General features: G+C 60.6%; 1 protein-coding gene across 1 annotated transcript; it reads right to left on the bottom strand.

The window, feature by feature from the left end:
• Positions 1–4,912: 4,912 nt before the first annotated feature.
• Positions 4,913–14,289, bottom strand: TBX2 (T-box transcription factor 2). The gene is made up of 7 exons (XM_045773390.2): positions 13,626–14,289; positions 12,217–12,484; positions 11,105–11,251; positions 9,817–9,893; positions 9,547–9,710; positions 8,453–9,090; positions 4,913–6,319 (listed from the first exon to the last, which is right to left on the bottom strand). The coding sequence occupies exons 1-7, from the start codon at positions 14,018–14,020 to the stop codon at positions 5,867–5,869; spliced, it is 2,142 nt and encodes a 713-aa protein (XP_045629346.2). The 5' UTR covers positions 14,021–14,289; the 3' UTR covers positions 4,913–5,866.
• Between the last annotated feature and the right edge of the window lie 2,032 nt (positions 14,290–16,321).

A 16,321-nucleotide genomic window follows, 5' to 3' on the forward strand; every position in this document is an offset into this window, starting at 1 on the left:
AGGTTGACGGGTCAGTCACAGATCAATTTTATTTTGGCCCAAACCACTTATTCTCAGGAAGACGATTCTGGGGCCCAAAGAAGAAAGTCCCATTGTCGGGGTGCCTGGGTGGCTCAGTTGTTAATCGTCTGCTTTCGGCCCAGGGCGTGATCTCAGAGCCCTGGGATCGAGCCCCCAAGCATTGGGCTCCCTGCTCTGCTGGGAGCCTGCTTCTTCCTCTCCCACTCCCCCTGCCTGTGTTCCCTGTCTCGCTGGCTGTCTCTCTCTCTGTCAAATAAATAAATAAAATCTAAAAAAAGAAAGAAAAAAAGAAAGAAAGAGAGAGAGAGAGAGAAAGAAAGAAAGAGAGAGAGAGAAAGAAAGAGAGAAAGAGAAAGAAAGAAAGAAAGAGAGAGAGAGAAAAAGAAAGAAAGAAAGAAAGAAAGAAAGAAAGAAAGAAAGAAAGAAAGAAAGTCAGTCAGTCATGTTGTCCAAGGTCTCACAGCTAGAGCCAGAGCTCGGCCTTGTACCTATCCCCTCCCCAAGTAGATGAGTGTGTAGATAACTACTGAAGTACCAAAGGTTTGATCCTATCCTATGTTAGACATTGAAGAGGCAAGAGCTGGAAGCCTAGTGCAGGGAAGACAACTGGCTGGGGTCACAACAAGCCAGTGACTGTGTCCTGCTAGAAATCACCCTAGCTGGTGTGGACTGGGCTGCTTTCTAGCTGTGTGCCTTTAGTTAATAATAAAGGAGATAATCTCCCAGAGTGCCCAGAGCTCATCCAGGGATGTCAAGGGTCAGCTGGAAACAGGCTTCCAAAAAGCTAGCTTGGTATTCGAGATCCCCCCCCCAAATCAAACTAGCAATCTGGCCTCACACCTTTCCCCTCCAATTCAGATGAAATAGGGCGCCTTCAGGATGGTATGGCCTTAGACTCCCCCTCCAATTCAAACTTGACCCAGAGCCTTGGTGGCTTTTAACCCAAGGGAGAGATTCTCAGGCTGACCTCTGTGCTTTCCGTATTCCCCACCACCACCCCCTGGAATATGCAGCCCCAAAGCTTCCCAGGACTTCTGGCACCCAGGGGTTACAGCAGGTCACCAGAGCAGCTCCGCAGGGCTCGCCCCAGGGGTACCATCCTGTAGGTTCCTCCCACGACCACGCTCTCGACCTTGAAGACTGCAGTGGAAAAGGTGAGGAGCTGGAGGAAGGAGCTTAGGTTGACTTCTGGGCAGGAAGAGCACTGGATGCCACCCTTCCGCCCCAGAGCCACCTCGACCTCCTATCCCGCACCCCTGCACCGTCCAGTCGGCCCGCAGGCCAAAGCAGCTCCTCCGGCAAGTGGCATGCGGAGGGTCCAAGTCCATAACCCCGCTCCTGAGAGGCGTGGAAGGTCAGAGTTGGGACCTCGAGAGGGCCCCAGCCCAGCCGGGCACACAGAGGGGGGCCGGGCCGTTTTGCAGTCAGGGTCTCGCAGGTTGGGGAGTTGGCACCGCAAGACAGTCCCAAGGGGAAGGAAAGACGCTTCACTCCCATCCTTGTGTCTGCAGCCCCACCACAGCCCCATTCGGGCTCCGCGGAGCCTCTTGGTCACTCCGGAGCTTGTGCCCGTCTGTAGGCCTGGATCTGAGTCAGTCTGTGGCTCTGTCTCCGTGCCCATCTCTGTGGACCTCTCTGTCCACCTCCGGCTCTAGCCTGGGGCGGGCTGTCCGGCAGCGGTCTGGCCCCTGGCCTGGAGCGCCATCTCGTGGACACTTGGGGAGTTGTCGCGGCTCGCGGACAGGGCAAGCGGCAGGTTTGCTTTGCGCGGGGAGCTGCGGGAGGTACCCAGGGGAGGAGCCGGGAAAAGAGCAGCAGCCGTCGACTCTGGAAACCAGGTGTTTCGGAGTGGGTGTGGGGTGGGGCGAGGAAATCTGAGCCTCCGGTAGCCCACAAGGAGCTCCAAGAACAAATCGGAATCCTAGATTCCGACATTGGCATCAACGCATCCACCGAGGGGTGACCAGGCTGCATTCCCGAGGGCGCTCTCCGGGGAGTGGTCAGAGAGGACCCGGAGGTTCCTTTCCCTTTGCCCTCTTCCCCGGGCGTGCAAGGGTTTTCCCTCTGCTGTCCAGTCCCTAGAATTTGAGGGCTCGGCCCCTCGCCTGACACTGCCTCCTGGGCTGGTGCTCCAAACCTTGAGATCCAGGACGGCAAAGGAGAGGAAAGAGTGGGATTGGATTTGGGGTACTTCCCAAAGCTGGGAAGAAGACAGGCTCAGCGTTTAGACTTCGGTCTCATGGAGACTCTGTCCTTTGAACTATCAAATATCCGGGAAAGGGTGGGGGGACTCGAGCCGAGGCGTTCACCTGTGTGTGTCCTGGGCAGCAGGAAGCTGAACATTGCCCTCCAGCTCCAAGGGATGCCCTGAGTGGGCGTTCATGGTACACAAGGGAGGCGGACCCCAGTTCAGCGCCTTTGGGTGGCGGGTGGGCCCAGGCCACTAATGCTGTACATTTCCTTCGCCGCAGCGTGAGTGGGGGTGGGGGGAAAGGAATGGCTCTAGGGTCTCGGGAGAGTCGGATTAACTAAAAGGAAGTGAGTTGCTCTAGGTCTTGAGATCCGTGCTGCTTAGCCGCTAGGGGTCTCACAGAGCCCCCACAACCACATCCCCAGTCTTCAAGATCCCGTGAGTCACACTCACCATCCGGCACCAACAAGCACCGTTCCCTCTCTGACCCCACGCGCATCTCCCCTCAGCGACCCTTCGAACCTCATCACCCCAAACATGCCCTCCACACATAACCGCGCGCTGGCCATTCTGCCGTCTAGGGCCCCTGGTGCCAGGCCCAGAAGGGTTAAGAAGGACTTGGGCACCAGAGCGGAGGGACGCGAGGCGCCTGGGCTAATTGGAGACCCCGGGAACAATGTGGGATGTGAAGCAGGGGAGTCGGGTGGCTTAATTGGGCCAAGGAGCGGCCTGGCCTTTGTCTGGGACAAGGCCCTGCAGCTGTCCGAGCGGTTCCCGCAGCCGCACTCACTTTCGCAGCTGGACCCAGTGGAGCGCCGCGAGGAAGACTCCGGGAGGAGCCTTGTGGGTGGGGGAATGGAGGGACGACTCCCCAAGCTGCACTCAGGGCCTGGAGCCTCTCGAAGCCCTGCAGTATCATTCCACCCCATCTGAGATGCTGCAGCAACCACACCGCGAGAATGTGGCCGCCACGAGGCCGCCCTGCCTAGCGCTTGCAGCGACCCTCCTCGAGCCCCCCTCCCCTGCACGCGGCCCCTACCGCGGCTTGAGGTCCGTGCTGCCCCCTGGTGTTAGCAGCCTGCTCTGCAGACTGCTGAGCACTCGCTGCCTCTTGCCAACTTTCCTTCCTAGACGTGCAGCGAGAAACCGGAAGAAGTGAATGTGCCCCAGCTCTTCGAATTTTAGGGGCGTTCTGAGCTCAAAGCGACCTCGAATAAGCACCCTGACACGAGGGATTCTACTTGAGCTGAGAAAGGGGTCTCTCTGGCCCGCCCCGTTCCTGGACTAACCCTTCTCTGTCCTGCCTGCCGAAGGTCAGGGGCGGCGAAGAAGCAGCCCACCCACCCTCTGGGGGCTGGGACAGGCTTCTGAGCCCTTTCACTCTTTCACGGGCCAAGCCCCTAGCCAAATTCAGCGTAGCATGGCTCCAGCCCCCTCCCTGGGAGAGGCGGACATGGTTCTCTTTCCTTGCGAGTGTGTTGGCCCACGGAGGTGTCCAGGGCACCTGGAGGTCTGATTACTGTCAACTCCACCTCCACCTTCATCCTTCCTTGATGTCACCATTCCTGGCGTTCTTAGTGAGTTGAGGACCCGTGCTTCCCGCCCCCAAAGTGCCCTAGGCGGGCAGGCAGTGCGTTCGTCAGGGGCTGCACGGACTCTCAAGGCTTAAAGAGGAGAGAACTGGGGAGGAGGCGGGAGCTCAGTGACGCATAGATCGACCCAAGAGTGGGTTAAAGGGGTGACCGCCCATCTTCCACCCCTTCCCACTACTAGGATTTGGGGCCGGAGACACCTGTGGGCTGGATGAAGCAGAGATGCGCTCAAAGGATAGGAGGCAGTTGTCATTGCAGAAGTAGGCGGCGGGGAAGAACGTGCCTAATGGAGACTAACACAGTGGGACTCCCAGGCATAGCCCAGCCGAGCCCTTTATTATACCAGGGAAAACAGGCAGGAAAGGAAGGAGCCCATTGACCCACACTCCCCACGTCCCCAAGAGCGATCTAGATGAGTTACACGGGAGAACTCTCGGGTCAGATTCTGCAACTCTAGGCAACAGCCCTGACAAGGAGAAATATTTCTTTTTTCTTTTTTTCTAAGAAATCTCTACACCCACCTTGGGGCCGGAACTCAGGACTCAGAGATCAAGAGTCACATGCTCTACCGACTGAGCCAGCCAGAAGCCCCGAGAATTGTTTCTTTTTGAGGTTCAGGAGGCAGAGAGATGGAAAAGGATTCTAGGGTCCGTGCTATTGGGTGCACTACGGCCAAACTCCTCAGAAGGGACAGGGAGTAGGGTGCAGCCATCTTCCCAGCTCCACCCACCCAGAGGCGCTAGAAGGGGCTGCGTCTCCACTCTGGAGCCCCAGAGAGGGAGCCGGGAGTCCCGGGGCGGCGTGGCTGGGGCGGCGGCCAGAGGCGAGTGGCCAGCAGAGGGAGCCCGGCCCCTGGCCTGGGAGGCTGCCCGCGCGGGAAGCGCGGGGGGACTCGAAGCGGCTCGGCGCCTCCCGGCCCAGCCCGCGGCCCTCGCCGGCGCCGCCCGGCCTCGCAGCTCCGCCCGCTGCCCCAGCCCGCTGCCGCCCCCGGGGTGCAGCTGCCGCCGAGCAGGGGGCGCCCGGCGTCTTGTCCCCGCCTCCAGTCCCTCCTTACGCGCTTGCTGCGCCCCTGCCCCACGCGGCCCACAGAGCGCACAGCGCCGTTCACTTCGCATTGCAGCGTTTTATTGTTTTCTCGCGTTTTTGTCTTTTCGTCTCGCTCCGTAGCGAAAAGTGAAAACCTGAGGTGGAGCCCGCGGGCCGGGCGAGCAAAGCCCGGGCGGAGGGGCCGAGGGGCTGGCGCGGTGGGAGTTCCTCCGGGGGTCGGGGTTTCTCCCGCAGCCAAGGACCCCACCCAGCCCTGTACAATATAGATGCTCATGTAAAATGAAAAGAAATTTTAAATGCTATGAATTAATCTCTAGATATTATGTACACAGCAATGTACACCTTTGAATAAATTAATACCAATTTGCATATTCTGGGAACCTTAAAGCTTATTTACACAAATTACCATTTATTTCATAAATATCTTCTTTTTTTTTCCCTGGGGACTCAAGGCAGAAGTGCCACTCCCTGACCCAGGGGTGGGAGGGGCGCCTGTCTTTTGGGGGTAAGAAGTGGGAGGACTAAAAGAACAGGTCCCTCCCAGCTCAAGTCTACACTGACTTCAGTCTTCACTGAGGCCAGCATCCCTCACTGCAGATTCTCAAGCGGTCCAGGCCCAAGGCTAGGGGCTCTGGGGTTCTCTCTGAGGCTCCCATCCCTGATTCCTGCACCTTCTGGCTCTGGAAGAGACTCTGGAAGGGCGGGGTGATGAGGCCTCCCCACAGAGCTGGAGGACCCAGAGGGGCCCCTGGCCAATGCCACCTTGACACTGGAGCAGATCTGGACCGTGACCAGTGGCTCCTAAGCGACTGTGTTCCCGGCAGCTGGATTCCTTGTGAGGCCCAGGGAAATGTCCCAGGCCCCGGCTGGCTGATCGGGCCTCTATTCCGGCTGCTGCAGCCCGCTGTTGCTCCTTTATTTAAATAAATACCCATTCTGTGCTGTACACGTCCCAAGCAGCAGGGGCAGGCAGCCCGGGAGGTCTGCGGGGCAGCGGAGCAGCTGGGCAGCCCCCTCACTTGGGCGACTCCCTGCCGGGGGAGAGGGCTCGCTGGCTCTCCAGCCCACTCACCAGTCTCTGGATGCTCTGCAGTTCACTGGCCGCCTCTTTGGCTGAGCCGCTGGGTGACAGGGCACCTCGGGAAGGGGCCCCAACCTTGCGGAGAGCCAGCTCGGGCAGCGGGCTGGGCTCCCGGCTGTTGCTGCCTGCAGCCTTGGAGCCGTCCGCCGCCAGCCCCGTGGTGAGGAGGCTAGTGCTAGGCGGGATAGTTACCGGGATCTGGTAGGGACTGAAACGCAGGCGGGGCCGGGCACTGCCCAGAAAGTGGCTCCGGGACAGGGAGCCTGCGGCTGCCGCAGCTGCGGCCGCAGCACTCGTGGCTGGCAAAGCAGAGGCCGCGGCCGCAGCGGCTGCCATGTACGTGTAGGGGTAGGGGAAGAGGCCTCCGAAAGTGGGCATCGGGATTCCCTGAAAGAGACAGAACAAAACAAGGGTTAGGCATCCTGCCTGCGGGGTTCTGAGGGTAAGCTGGGTGCTGGGGGTGGTGCTACCACTAGATCCTCGCCCTGCGGGTCGAGGAGTATAAGCCCAGAGCTCACAGAACTGTAACCCCAAGCAGCACAGGCTGGCATGGGCCAGTACGCTGCGCCAAACCCAGTTAGAAGGGAGCTCACTTCAGGTTATGATGCAGAGGTCTGGCGCCATCCAGCTCCCTGCCAGGTCTTACAGGACGAGTGAGGGAAAGACATGCCAGGTGGCTGAACTAGCATGGGCAAAGGCCTAGAGGGAGGAAACCGGGCAGGCAAAGAGCCAGGTGGCAAGCAGGCAGCTCTGACTGTCATGGGGGTTCTGCTCCCTTAGAACAGTGTCTTCCCCAGCCCTTCTTTCTGCAGGAGCCCCCAGAAGGGCTGAGGAAGCACAGGCAGGGGCGGTGAAGAGCTCTATAAATTCTCCTTCAACCTGCCTGCCTGCCTGCTCAGGGATCTCTTGCCTGGGCCAGGAGAAGGGCACAGATGCCAATCCGTTTATAAACTGGCCTGGATATTCTACAGAGAACCTCAGTGGCAGCTGAGGAAGGAATGCGAAGTCTGCCTGCAGAGAGCACAGTAGCCAGGAAACCCTGGACAAACACCGTCTGAGTCCATGAGGCCCGACTTTTGGATTATCTGACCTTTGAGATAATGGCTCACTCCCCAGAGTATGGAGGTACGGGGAGGAGTACAGGGAGCTGACTGTGCTGGGCTTCCAGGGAGCCTCGGGCCTGGCTCAGGCAGGGAGAAGGAAAGAAGTAGCTTAGTCAGGAATGAGAAAATATCCTTCCTGAGAAGGTCAAGTCCTACTGGGCATTTAGTGCTCGCATCTCAGGTGGGGGGGAAGGAGGGAGGCTTTAGATCTTCCAAAACTTGGCTCTACCGGATGTTCAGGGGCAGGCTCCCCTGGCACAGAAACTTAACCAGTAGCAGTATACCAAGCAATGCTTCCTGAGTGCTGGGTACTCTCAACCTGGCCTTGCACCTGTTGCCCTGACTTCCCCACGACCTCTCCGATGCCAGTGCTGGGGAGGAGGCATTCACATACACATAGAATTAAGGATGCTCAGCTCCAGGCCCTGAGCTCCATTTTCCGGAGGCTTCCTTGACATCTCAGAGCCACAGATACGTGATGTGAGTGCTTCACTCACTTCCACACATCCCTGACACTGAGCTCTGTTAAAAACCCATTTCAGAACCCCCTCCCCCACTTTAAAAATATTTGCTTCTGCACCAAAGGAGCCTTCTCAGACCTGAACTCCTATTTTCCTTCCCTTAAGATAAGATCTCAAGGGCTCAATTTGCCAGAAACCTCAGAGGGAAGAAAATGAATGTAGAGATTCCAAATCTTTCCACAGGGAATATTCCACCCAAGCAACCAAAGAGACCGCCCTCCCCATTGGCTCTCCATATTTTGCTGCTGGCCAGCTTCATAAAGTCTCCCCCGGGAGCTCAGAATTTCAGCCTGGGCCTGGGGAACTGAGCCCCTCTTCCCTGAGATGTGTGGCTGGAGAGTTGGGAGACCCAAGGTGGGGGGAAGGAACAACCTTCTCCTTTGTCAGGTCAGAGGACTTCCTGGAGGGCCTGAAAGCAGCCACAGGCATCTGAGAGGTGGGTCATTATGGCGGTCAATTGTCCAGAAAATACTGCAAATTTTCCTACTCCCTTTTTCCAGGCATCTTAGCCTTTCAGGGACTGACACTGAGCCAAGGGTTTTTGTGTCCAAGAGAAGTGTCCTGAGGCCAGGAAGGTGGACTTCCCAATAGCCGGAGGCAGAGCCAGTCTGTCAGAGAAAGAACCTAATGGATGCCACTCTGTACTGGAGGCGCAGGGAAGGGTACAGGCCCCAAAAGGGTCAGGGACTTGTCTAGAGTCACACACAAGTCAGAAACAGTGCCCTGGCCAGACCCTAGACCTACAGTGTTAGTCTCCCTGAACCTAGGTGTCCTGGAGAGTGTCCATCACGGCTCCCCAGGACAGAGTCATTGCCCGCTGGAAGCTCAGAGCACCCACGGCACCCTCAGGCCCTGTGCCCGCCTCGCTCTTTCTCCCTGCAGATCACAGGCCTTACCTGAGATGCCAGCATGTGCTGGGAGAGGTGGAAAGGGAAGGGCGCAGCAGTGCTTGCCGCGCTGGCTGCGGGACCCAGCCCGCCTGCGTCCAGCCCCGTGGCGGTCCCTGGCCCGCCTCCTCCACCACTGCCGCCGCCGCCAGCCACCGAGGCCAGCAGGTGACCCATGCCCATGGCGGAGAAGGCTCCGGGGCCCATGGCGAACTGTCCCGGGTGCAAGAAGAGCGGCTGGCCGGCCCCCAGCGGCCCGAAGAACTGCTGCCCGTGCAGATGGCCAGAGAAAGCCAGGCCCGGCAGGTGTCCGGCGCCCAGGGGGGACGCGCTGTCCGTCTGCACCACCAGCGGCGCCAGGCCGGGCTCCTTGCCCTCGCCCGCCTCCTTGCGCCCGTCGTCCTTCCGCCTGGCTTCGGCGCGCTCCTTCTCTAGGCTCCGCAGGCCGAACGGGCCGTCCCCGCCGCTCTCCGCCGGCTCCTTGCCCCTCTCGGGGCTGCGCCGCTCCCGGGCGCGCTCAGGTTCGGTCAAGCGAGGGGGGCTGCCGCTGTCCAGGGCCGGGCTGCGGCCTAGCGCCGGCCCCGCGCGCTCCTCGCTCAGCCTCTCCGGCTCCGGATCGCTGTCCGCAGCGCAGGACTTCTCCTCGGCTGCGGGAAGAGGGGATGCGCGAGGTCACAGGGGCCCGGGAAGAGACAGACGCGAGGCCTCCCCCGGTGTCTGGGCCAGGTCGGAGAGACTGGGAAAGGCCCTCTTTCGGGAACGCCACGTTCGAGGATCCTCGTCGGGCAAGGGGCAGCTTCGGGTCACCTAATCTAAGGCCCCGTATTTACAGCTGGAGAAACAGCCATGTAAAGGAAACTCGCTGCCAGAGTCACTCAGCGCCAGGGGCCTGGCTCGGAGTCCAGCCAGATCTTCTAGCTACCGGGGACCGCCCTCCCAGGGAAGGCCTGGGTCGGATGCTCCATCCCAGATACACTGCTGACGCTTCCCCCAGGCCGTACGGGTACCCCGACGCTGAGCCAAGAGCCAGCGGGGCGCCGGGAGGAGACCCTCCCCTCCCCTCTCCTCTTCCTCCACCCCCGCCCCGACCACCGGACCCTCACCTCGGGTCCGATGCAGGCGCAGGGGACTAGGCGCTGACCCCGGGGAGGGTGGCGGTTCCCGTGCGGGGGCAGGGTCGCAAGACGAGGCGTCCGAGTCCGCGCCGTCGCGCTCCGGCTTGCAGTGTTCCTCGTACAGGCGCAGGGACGGCAGCGTCAGCTGCTTCCTGGGGATGAGCGGAGGGAGCGGGTCAGAGGCGCGCGCTCACCACCCCCACCCCGCGTCCTGCTCGCTCAGGCACCCTCAGTAGAGCGGTCAGGCTCACTCCTCACCTTTTCTCCCGCCGGCCATTCCCGGTGTCACGGAAGCCCTTGGCAAACGGGTTGTTGTCGATCTTCAGCTGCGTGATCTGCGGGGGACCGAGGGGGCGGCGCCAGGTCAGGAAGCGGCTCCTCCAGCCTGGCCTGGGGCACCCCGAGGTCAGAGGCTGCCAGCCCAGAGGAGAGCCCCGCGAATGTCCACTTGGTACCCGCCCGCCTGGGATAGGTCGGTCCCAGCCGGAAGATGAGGTGAGGCCGGCCGGCGGGCTTCCCGGGAAGCCATAGGGTCTCTCCTCCAAAAACTTTATTCGAGGCATATTCTCTTCTCTTGCACACACAAGCCCAAAGCAGCGCGCAGTCGAAATCTGCCCAAACATGCACCCAGGCCCACTCGGTCACTCAAGTTCAACAAACCGGGCATCTGAGCAGGCGCGCACAGGGACAGCAGAGCACAGGCAAGTCCCACCACGGAGACAGATCACACTCACGGCCCGCGCACTCGCAAGTACACACAGACAAAACAAACAAGTGCCCACAGAACCAAACGAATCCACACACCTCCACATGTATCCAAGGTGCCCAAAATGTTGCCCGCATGCCCGCATACACATCACTTCACAAAGACAAAAAGAATGACCGGTAGGACACTTGGACACTCTCCGGAGAGGGGTACACACGGGCACAGGCCCAGAGGGAGTGGTTCTCTGCCCCTCTAGAGAGAGAGTGTAGAAAGGCAGCAAGAAGAAAAAGCCCTTCAACTTAAAGGAAAAGTCTCTAAACACCTCCTAAGGGGTTCAGGGTCTGGACAGAGGAAGGGGGGTGCTTTGGGAAGCTGTGTCACCTGTCCCGCACTCTGACACCCCCCCCCCAGTGAAAACTGGGCCCTAAGTTCCTATCGCTGGTTTCCTAGCCTCAGGAGTGCCAGGGCAGATTGCCTCTGGCTCCATCTCTTCATTTAAATTCCCGTCCCGGAGCCAAGAAATAAACGAATAAAATGTAAAAATGTCAGTGAGGTCCCGGAGTTTCTGCTAATTGCTAAGTAAACATCCCCACCCCAACGATCGCCCAGCTGTTCGAGCTCCCGGGGGAGCCTGTGTGTACGTGTCGCAGACTTGGGAGGGAACCTGGAGGATTTCAGTGGGTGCTGCGCTTACAGATGTGTGACTCGGCCCTGGGGAGTGAGCTGTGAGGGCGCAGGGTGGGTCCTGGGGGCTTTGGGCTGGTGTGAGTGAAGGGTTGGAGCCTGCAGGTGTAAGGGGGCGTCGGGGCAGGGGCTGGGCCCGCCGCCCACCCAGCACACCTTGTCGTTCTGGTAGGCAGTGACCGCGATGAAGTCGGTCTCGGGGAACACGTAGGTGCGGAAGGTGCTGTAGGGCAGCTTCAGGATGTCGTTGGCTCTCACGATGTGGAAGCGCGGCTGGTACTTGTGCATGGAGTTCAGGATGGTCTGTGGGGAGGGCACGGTCAGCCGGCAGCCCCCAGCCTTTGGCCCAAGCATTTCTACTCCCTGGGGACCTGACCTCTTTCCAAGTCTGTCTCTTTCTTCGTCTGCCTTCTCCACCCCCTCCTCTGCGATTTTCTCCTGTCTTCTCTGCGCTTTTTCTTGCCTATATTTCTTTTTCTTCTATTTTCTCTCTGTTTTCTTTATTGCAGTTTTTTTTCTCTCTCCATTTAAAAAAATTACCCCAGTTGAAAACAGAAATGAAACAGAATTAAAAAACCCATAACACTCCACTCTTAACCTCTCTTCCTAGACTCATTGCTAAGCCCCTAGTAACTCCACGGAGAGAATATTTGGACCTTCTGGGGGCTCAACGACTGCCCTACCTCTGAATGGGCAGTCCCTTTTGCCCCATCAACTCCCCCCTCCCATTTTACTGGGGGCCTGGCTCAGGCGGAAACGGAGAGAACCCCCAAACTCCCTCCTCCTGGTGGGACATCTGCCTGTGGGAGGACGGAAAGGACTCTTAGGATGTGAAGGGGGCTGGTTTAACTTTTGAATCTCCTAGTTTGGGGGGGGGATGGGGACACGGTCAAGGGGAAGGTGGGGGGAGGCAGGACTTCCAAGCTCAGTAGTTAAAGACCAGAGGCTGCACGAATGTGTCCTGGTCGCTCCTGACTCCCGCTGGGCTCCAGGAAGAGCTTTGGAAGGCATGACTCCAGCCGAGATTGTGAGCAGCCTGGAGCTTGCCGCCCCACAACCCCTTCATTGCCCAGGCCTACAGAGCGAAACCCTCTGGGCCCAGGCTTAGCCAGCGTAGGCCACAGGGCAGTGACCCGAGCAGGGGCACTCTGAGGGTTCGGCCAGCGCTCCCCTCTAGGGAATCCCGCCGCCTGCTCTCCCGCCCCCACCCCCTACAGCACCGGATGCGCAGTGTCAGACCCCCTTCCCTGCGCCTGCCCAGCACTCACGAAGCCATGCTTGTCAGAGATGTTGTTGGTCAGTTTCAGCTTGTGGAAAGCCACAGGCTTGGCCATCCACTGCTCTCCCGTGGCCGGGCTGTCCGGGTGGATGTACATGCGTTTGGGCATCTCTGGGTCGGCCTTGCCCGCCACCATCCAGCGCGAGTTATGGAATTTATACCGGCAATCATCGGCGGCCACAATGTCCATCAGCAGGATGTACTTGGCCTTCTTGTCCAAGCCACTGACTCGCACCTTGAATGGAGGAAACATCCGCCTGCGAGAAAGAGAAAGGGGAAGACTACATGGAACCCGGTTTTATGTCTGAGGACCCCACTCCTCAGACACACACCACTGCCAGGAGCTTCCCCATCTTGTTTCCTTGCTGTCGCTGTTCTGCCCCCATATTACTGCTAGGAGACCCCACCAGTGGTTGTTATTCCTGGGGGATCCCATTTCCGCTTGTCAAACCCTCTCTTATTATATGGTTTCCTATCGGCCTTATCTTCAGGTCTGGTGACTGTCTTTCTCCCTCATCTGAGATGAAAGCCGATGTTCCGAAAAGAAACACGGGCCCCCTAGAAATACACCTGCTTCTTTTGAATCTCCCCAAAATTCATTCAGGGGATATGCACACTGGGACTGAAACTCCCAAAAATAAAACCAGAAGATGTTCGCTTGGGAACTGGGTTACAGCTGAACAAGGACCTTACGTTTCGGGGGAAGAGGGTGAACCTGAGGCCTGGATTCTGGGTGGCTGAATCGAAGGGTGGAGGGGCTGGGGACTGTGATTTTCTTCTGGCTTTAAGGCCCGGAGCGGTGTGCGAGTAGGGAGCTCCTCGCTCCTTGGACCCGGACAAGGCTCCCAGCCCAGATCAGGCTCCCTCTGGACCCGCTTGGGGCTTACTGCTGGAACGGAGCAGCCGGCTGGAATCAGCTGGCCAGCCTGGGCCTAACATGGTGCGAGTATCATTCTGGGCTCCAGGGTCAGAGGACAGTCCGGGAGATGCTGCATCTCCCCGGAGCTCGGAGCCAGACCCGAAGGCAGGAGAGCGAGGCGGCAGGGAGAGGAGCCGCAGCCGAGATCTCGGAGACCCGCCCTGGCCCAGCCGCGGGGCCTTCTCGGCTTTGGGGCTCGGAAAGGTTGGGACTATTCTTTAGGAGCGTGTTTTCGTTTTATTTCATTCGGGAGATTTTTATGTCTTAGTTTTAAAAAAAATTCGCTCGGTGCCAAATAGGAAAAGTCAAATTGGTTGTCTGTGGGAGCTAAAAGCGTGGCGCCGGGGCCGGAGCCGGGAGTCCCGAGCGGCGGGCTCGGCGCTGGTCGGTGCTGCGGGTCCCCCAGTCCGCCCGCCCGCCTGCGTGCCCCCCAGTCCGCCCGCCCGCCTGCGTGCCCTCCGGCCAGCCAGCCGCCCTACCTCCCAGACTTGGTGATGACCATCTCGGTGCCCAGCTTGTGGAACTGGTCCCACAGCTCCTTGGCCTCCAGCGTCACCTTGGGGTCGTCCTCGACCTCGTCCTCGGGCTCCAGGCTCTTAAGCGAGCGCAGATGCGCGGCGGGCGGGTGCGGGCCGAGTGCCGAGACGTGCAGCCCCGCCTCGGCCGCCGCCGCCGCCGCGGCCGCCGCGGCCGCCGCCCCCGCCAGGCCCGGGTCGGGCAGCGGCTTGGCCAGCGCGCCGGGCGGCAGTGCAAGCGCCGGGAAGAAGGAGGGCTGCGCCGCCGCCAGGAAGGCGGACATGGGGAAGTCGGCCGGCCGTGGCGCGTGGAACGGGTGGTAAGCCATGGCGCTGGCCGCCAGCGCCGGCTCTCTCATCGGGACATCCGGCCCAGGCGCCCAGGGGCCGGGGCCGGGGGCGCGCGGCTCGGACCCCCGGCCCGGGCGGCGGCGCGCGCGGAGGAAGGGCGACCCGGGTGGCAAGCGCAGCGGCGACTCCTCCCGGCTCCCCGTCCGGCGCACGGCAAGGGGCGCAGGGCTCTGGGCGCGGGGGTGGCGGGGGCTCTGCGCGGGGCTGGGCTGGGCTGGCCCGCTCCGGCGCCGGGGACCACGCGCGACTGGTTAGATCTTGTCGTGATCTCTGGAAAACTGTGACTATCTCACATGTCCTGCCCTGCTCGGATCCCCTGCGCTAACGAGCCAGGCCCCCCTTGATTGCTGATTTTACGCTTTTTGGACCAATTGTGGGTCTCCGGGGGCGGGGTTTTGACAGCTCAAGCCAAGCTCCGGCCGGGAGGGGGGGCCGGGGAGAAGGTGTCGGAAGCCTCAGCAGTAAGAAAACATGTCAACAGAATAAAATATTAACCAATGACGGGCCAGCGGGCCCCGAGACCCCTCCCCCTGCCCCGGCCCCCACCCCGCCGCCCGCGCCCGCGGCTGCCTGCGCCGGGACGGGGAAGCGCGGCGGGCCGACTCGACCCGCCGAAAGGGCCTGAGGCGGGGGGCGCCCGGGTCCCAGAGCCCTGGGGAAGGACCCCCAGCCGCACGCCGACTCCAAGTGCAAAGCATTGACACGGCCCCGAGAGGAGAGGGGGCGCCCTCCTTCTCCCTCGCCGGCGGCCCGGCCGCTCTGGCCCGCGCCCCAGCTTGGCCTCCGACCCCGCTCTCCGCCGCGGCGCCGCCCGGGGCCCCTGCACTCCGGCGGGGGCTGGAAAGAGAGGCCGGTGGGCGGGCGAGTCGGGAGGCTCGGGCGGCCGAGGTCCTGGAGCAGAACCCAGGTGGCGGGAGCCGGTGAGTGGAGCGGTGGTAGAACCCCGGTGGGGCCGGCGTGGGCGGGAATGGGAAGCGGCCTTGCACTCAGGGAACGCGGGGACCCCCTAGTCCGCGCCTCCCCCTCATAGGAAGACTCAGAAGGAACGTGGAGTTCCCGGCAAACCCTGAACTCAGCCCAGTTGTCTGTCTGCGTCCGGGATCCAGCCCTGAGTCCTCAGACGGCCGGGAGAGCCGGTCCTCGGGGCTAGGAAGGTGAGCGCATCTCCGCCAAGCACAGGGCGGCACGGCGCGGGCTGATCCCGGTTCCCAGATTCTTGACCCGCGACCCAAGGAATTTTCGCCGCATCCGATACCGGAGACCCAAGTCTCCCTCATCCTACACAGCGGCATCCTCTCTCCGCTCTCCCCCACGTTCTTAGAATTTGGTTCCGTCTCTCCGAAGCGTACGCCGCCCAAGTTCAGTAGTTCGGAGTAACGAGTGTGGGGGTCGGAGTGTCTGAGCGCACCTGTGGTTGAATCCACCCCCGCCCCCAGTCTTCGTTCTTCGGCAGCCCCACTATTTCCCCCCGCCCCGTGGTGTGTGTGTGTGTGTGTGTGTGTGTGTGTGTGTGTGTGTGTTACGCCCAGTACGGTGGTGCCCACTGTGCATGGCGCGAGCGGCAACTTAAGGAGTGCGCCCAGAGAGTGAAGCGGCCACACACCTGCCTAGAATTGGGCTCAGGCGCTGACACTCAGACTGATTCCTGGTGGTCGCGTTATAAAGGACAAGAAGGACCGCATACTACATATGGGTGACACTCCTGCCCGCACAGCCTATATAAGTGCGGGTGAGTTCGGCCGGCGCGGGCCCTGTGCCCGCCTGGTAGGCGCGTACAGCCCACATCCAACAGTGACCCAGGCAACACTGCCCATCCACTGCGCACACCCAGTCACAGGGCACCTTGTCGCTGAACACTTGGACCCGGCATGTAAACCCAAGATGGCTTGGAGCAGTGCGGATTAGGGACCGGCCGGAGCGGTTTGGCCTCCGCGACCTTTTTTCTACTTTTCCAAGCCAGTCCCGGAGCCCTCGAAGCTCCCTCACCGGGCTCTCAAAGGAGCGCCGCCCCCACAGGCTTTCTCTTCACGACCCTGCTCGTGGCTGGGTCGCTCCTCTCTTAGTGCCTCCTCTCTGTCCAGAACGAATCTGCGACTCCGCGCTGCGCAGTCTACGCAGATGGGGCAGGATCCGTTGCAGCTTTGCACAGGCAAAGTCCTGCCGGCTCCATTTAGGCGGGATATGGCCCCTCAGGGAGGAACGTGTGTGGGCAGGTTTGTGCAGTCGGTAAGGTGACCAGATAATAGGGCAGCGTTCCTTAGCCAGGAATCCGGGGACGGCCCCGGGAATCCGTGAATACATTTGCAAAG

The sequence above is a fragment of the Ursus americanus genome, chromosome 23 (assembly GCF_024610735.1).
Source record: "Ursus americanus isolate L20-20 chromosome 23, mUrsAme1.1.p, whole genome shotgun sequence".
Classification (NCBI taxonomy): domain Eukaryota; kingdom Metazoa; phylum Chordata; class Mammalia; order Carnivora; family Ursidae; genus Ursus; species Ursus americanus.

What these genes read in the sequence shown, in the direction of transcription:
- TBX2 (XM_045773390.2), bottom strand. Translation starts at nt 14,020, where the DNA reads ATGAGAGAGCCGGCGCTGGCGGCCAGCGCCATGGCTTACCACCCGTTC. An exon ending in TCTCTGACAAGCATGGCTTC is followed by an intron (nt 11,252 to 12,216) that starts GTGAGTGCTGGG and finishes CCCTCCCCACAG; the next exon opens with ACCATCCTGAACTCCATGCA. An exon ending in CTGCCTACCAGAACGACAAG is followed by an intron (nt 9,894 to 11,104) that starts GTGTGCTGGGTG and finishes GGTCCCCCGCAG; the next exon opens with ATCACGCAGCTGAAGATCGA.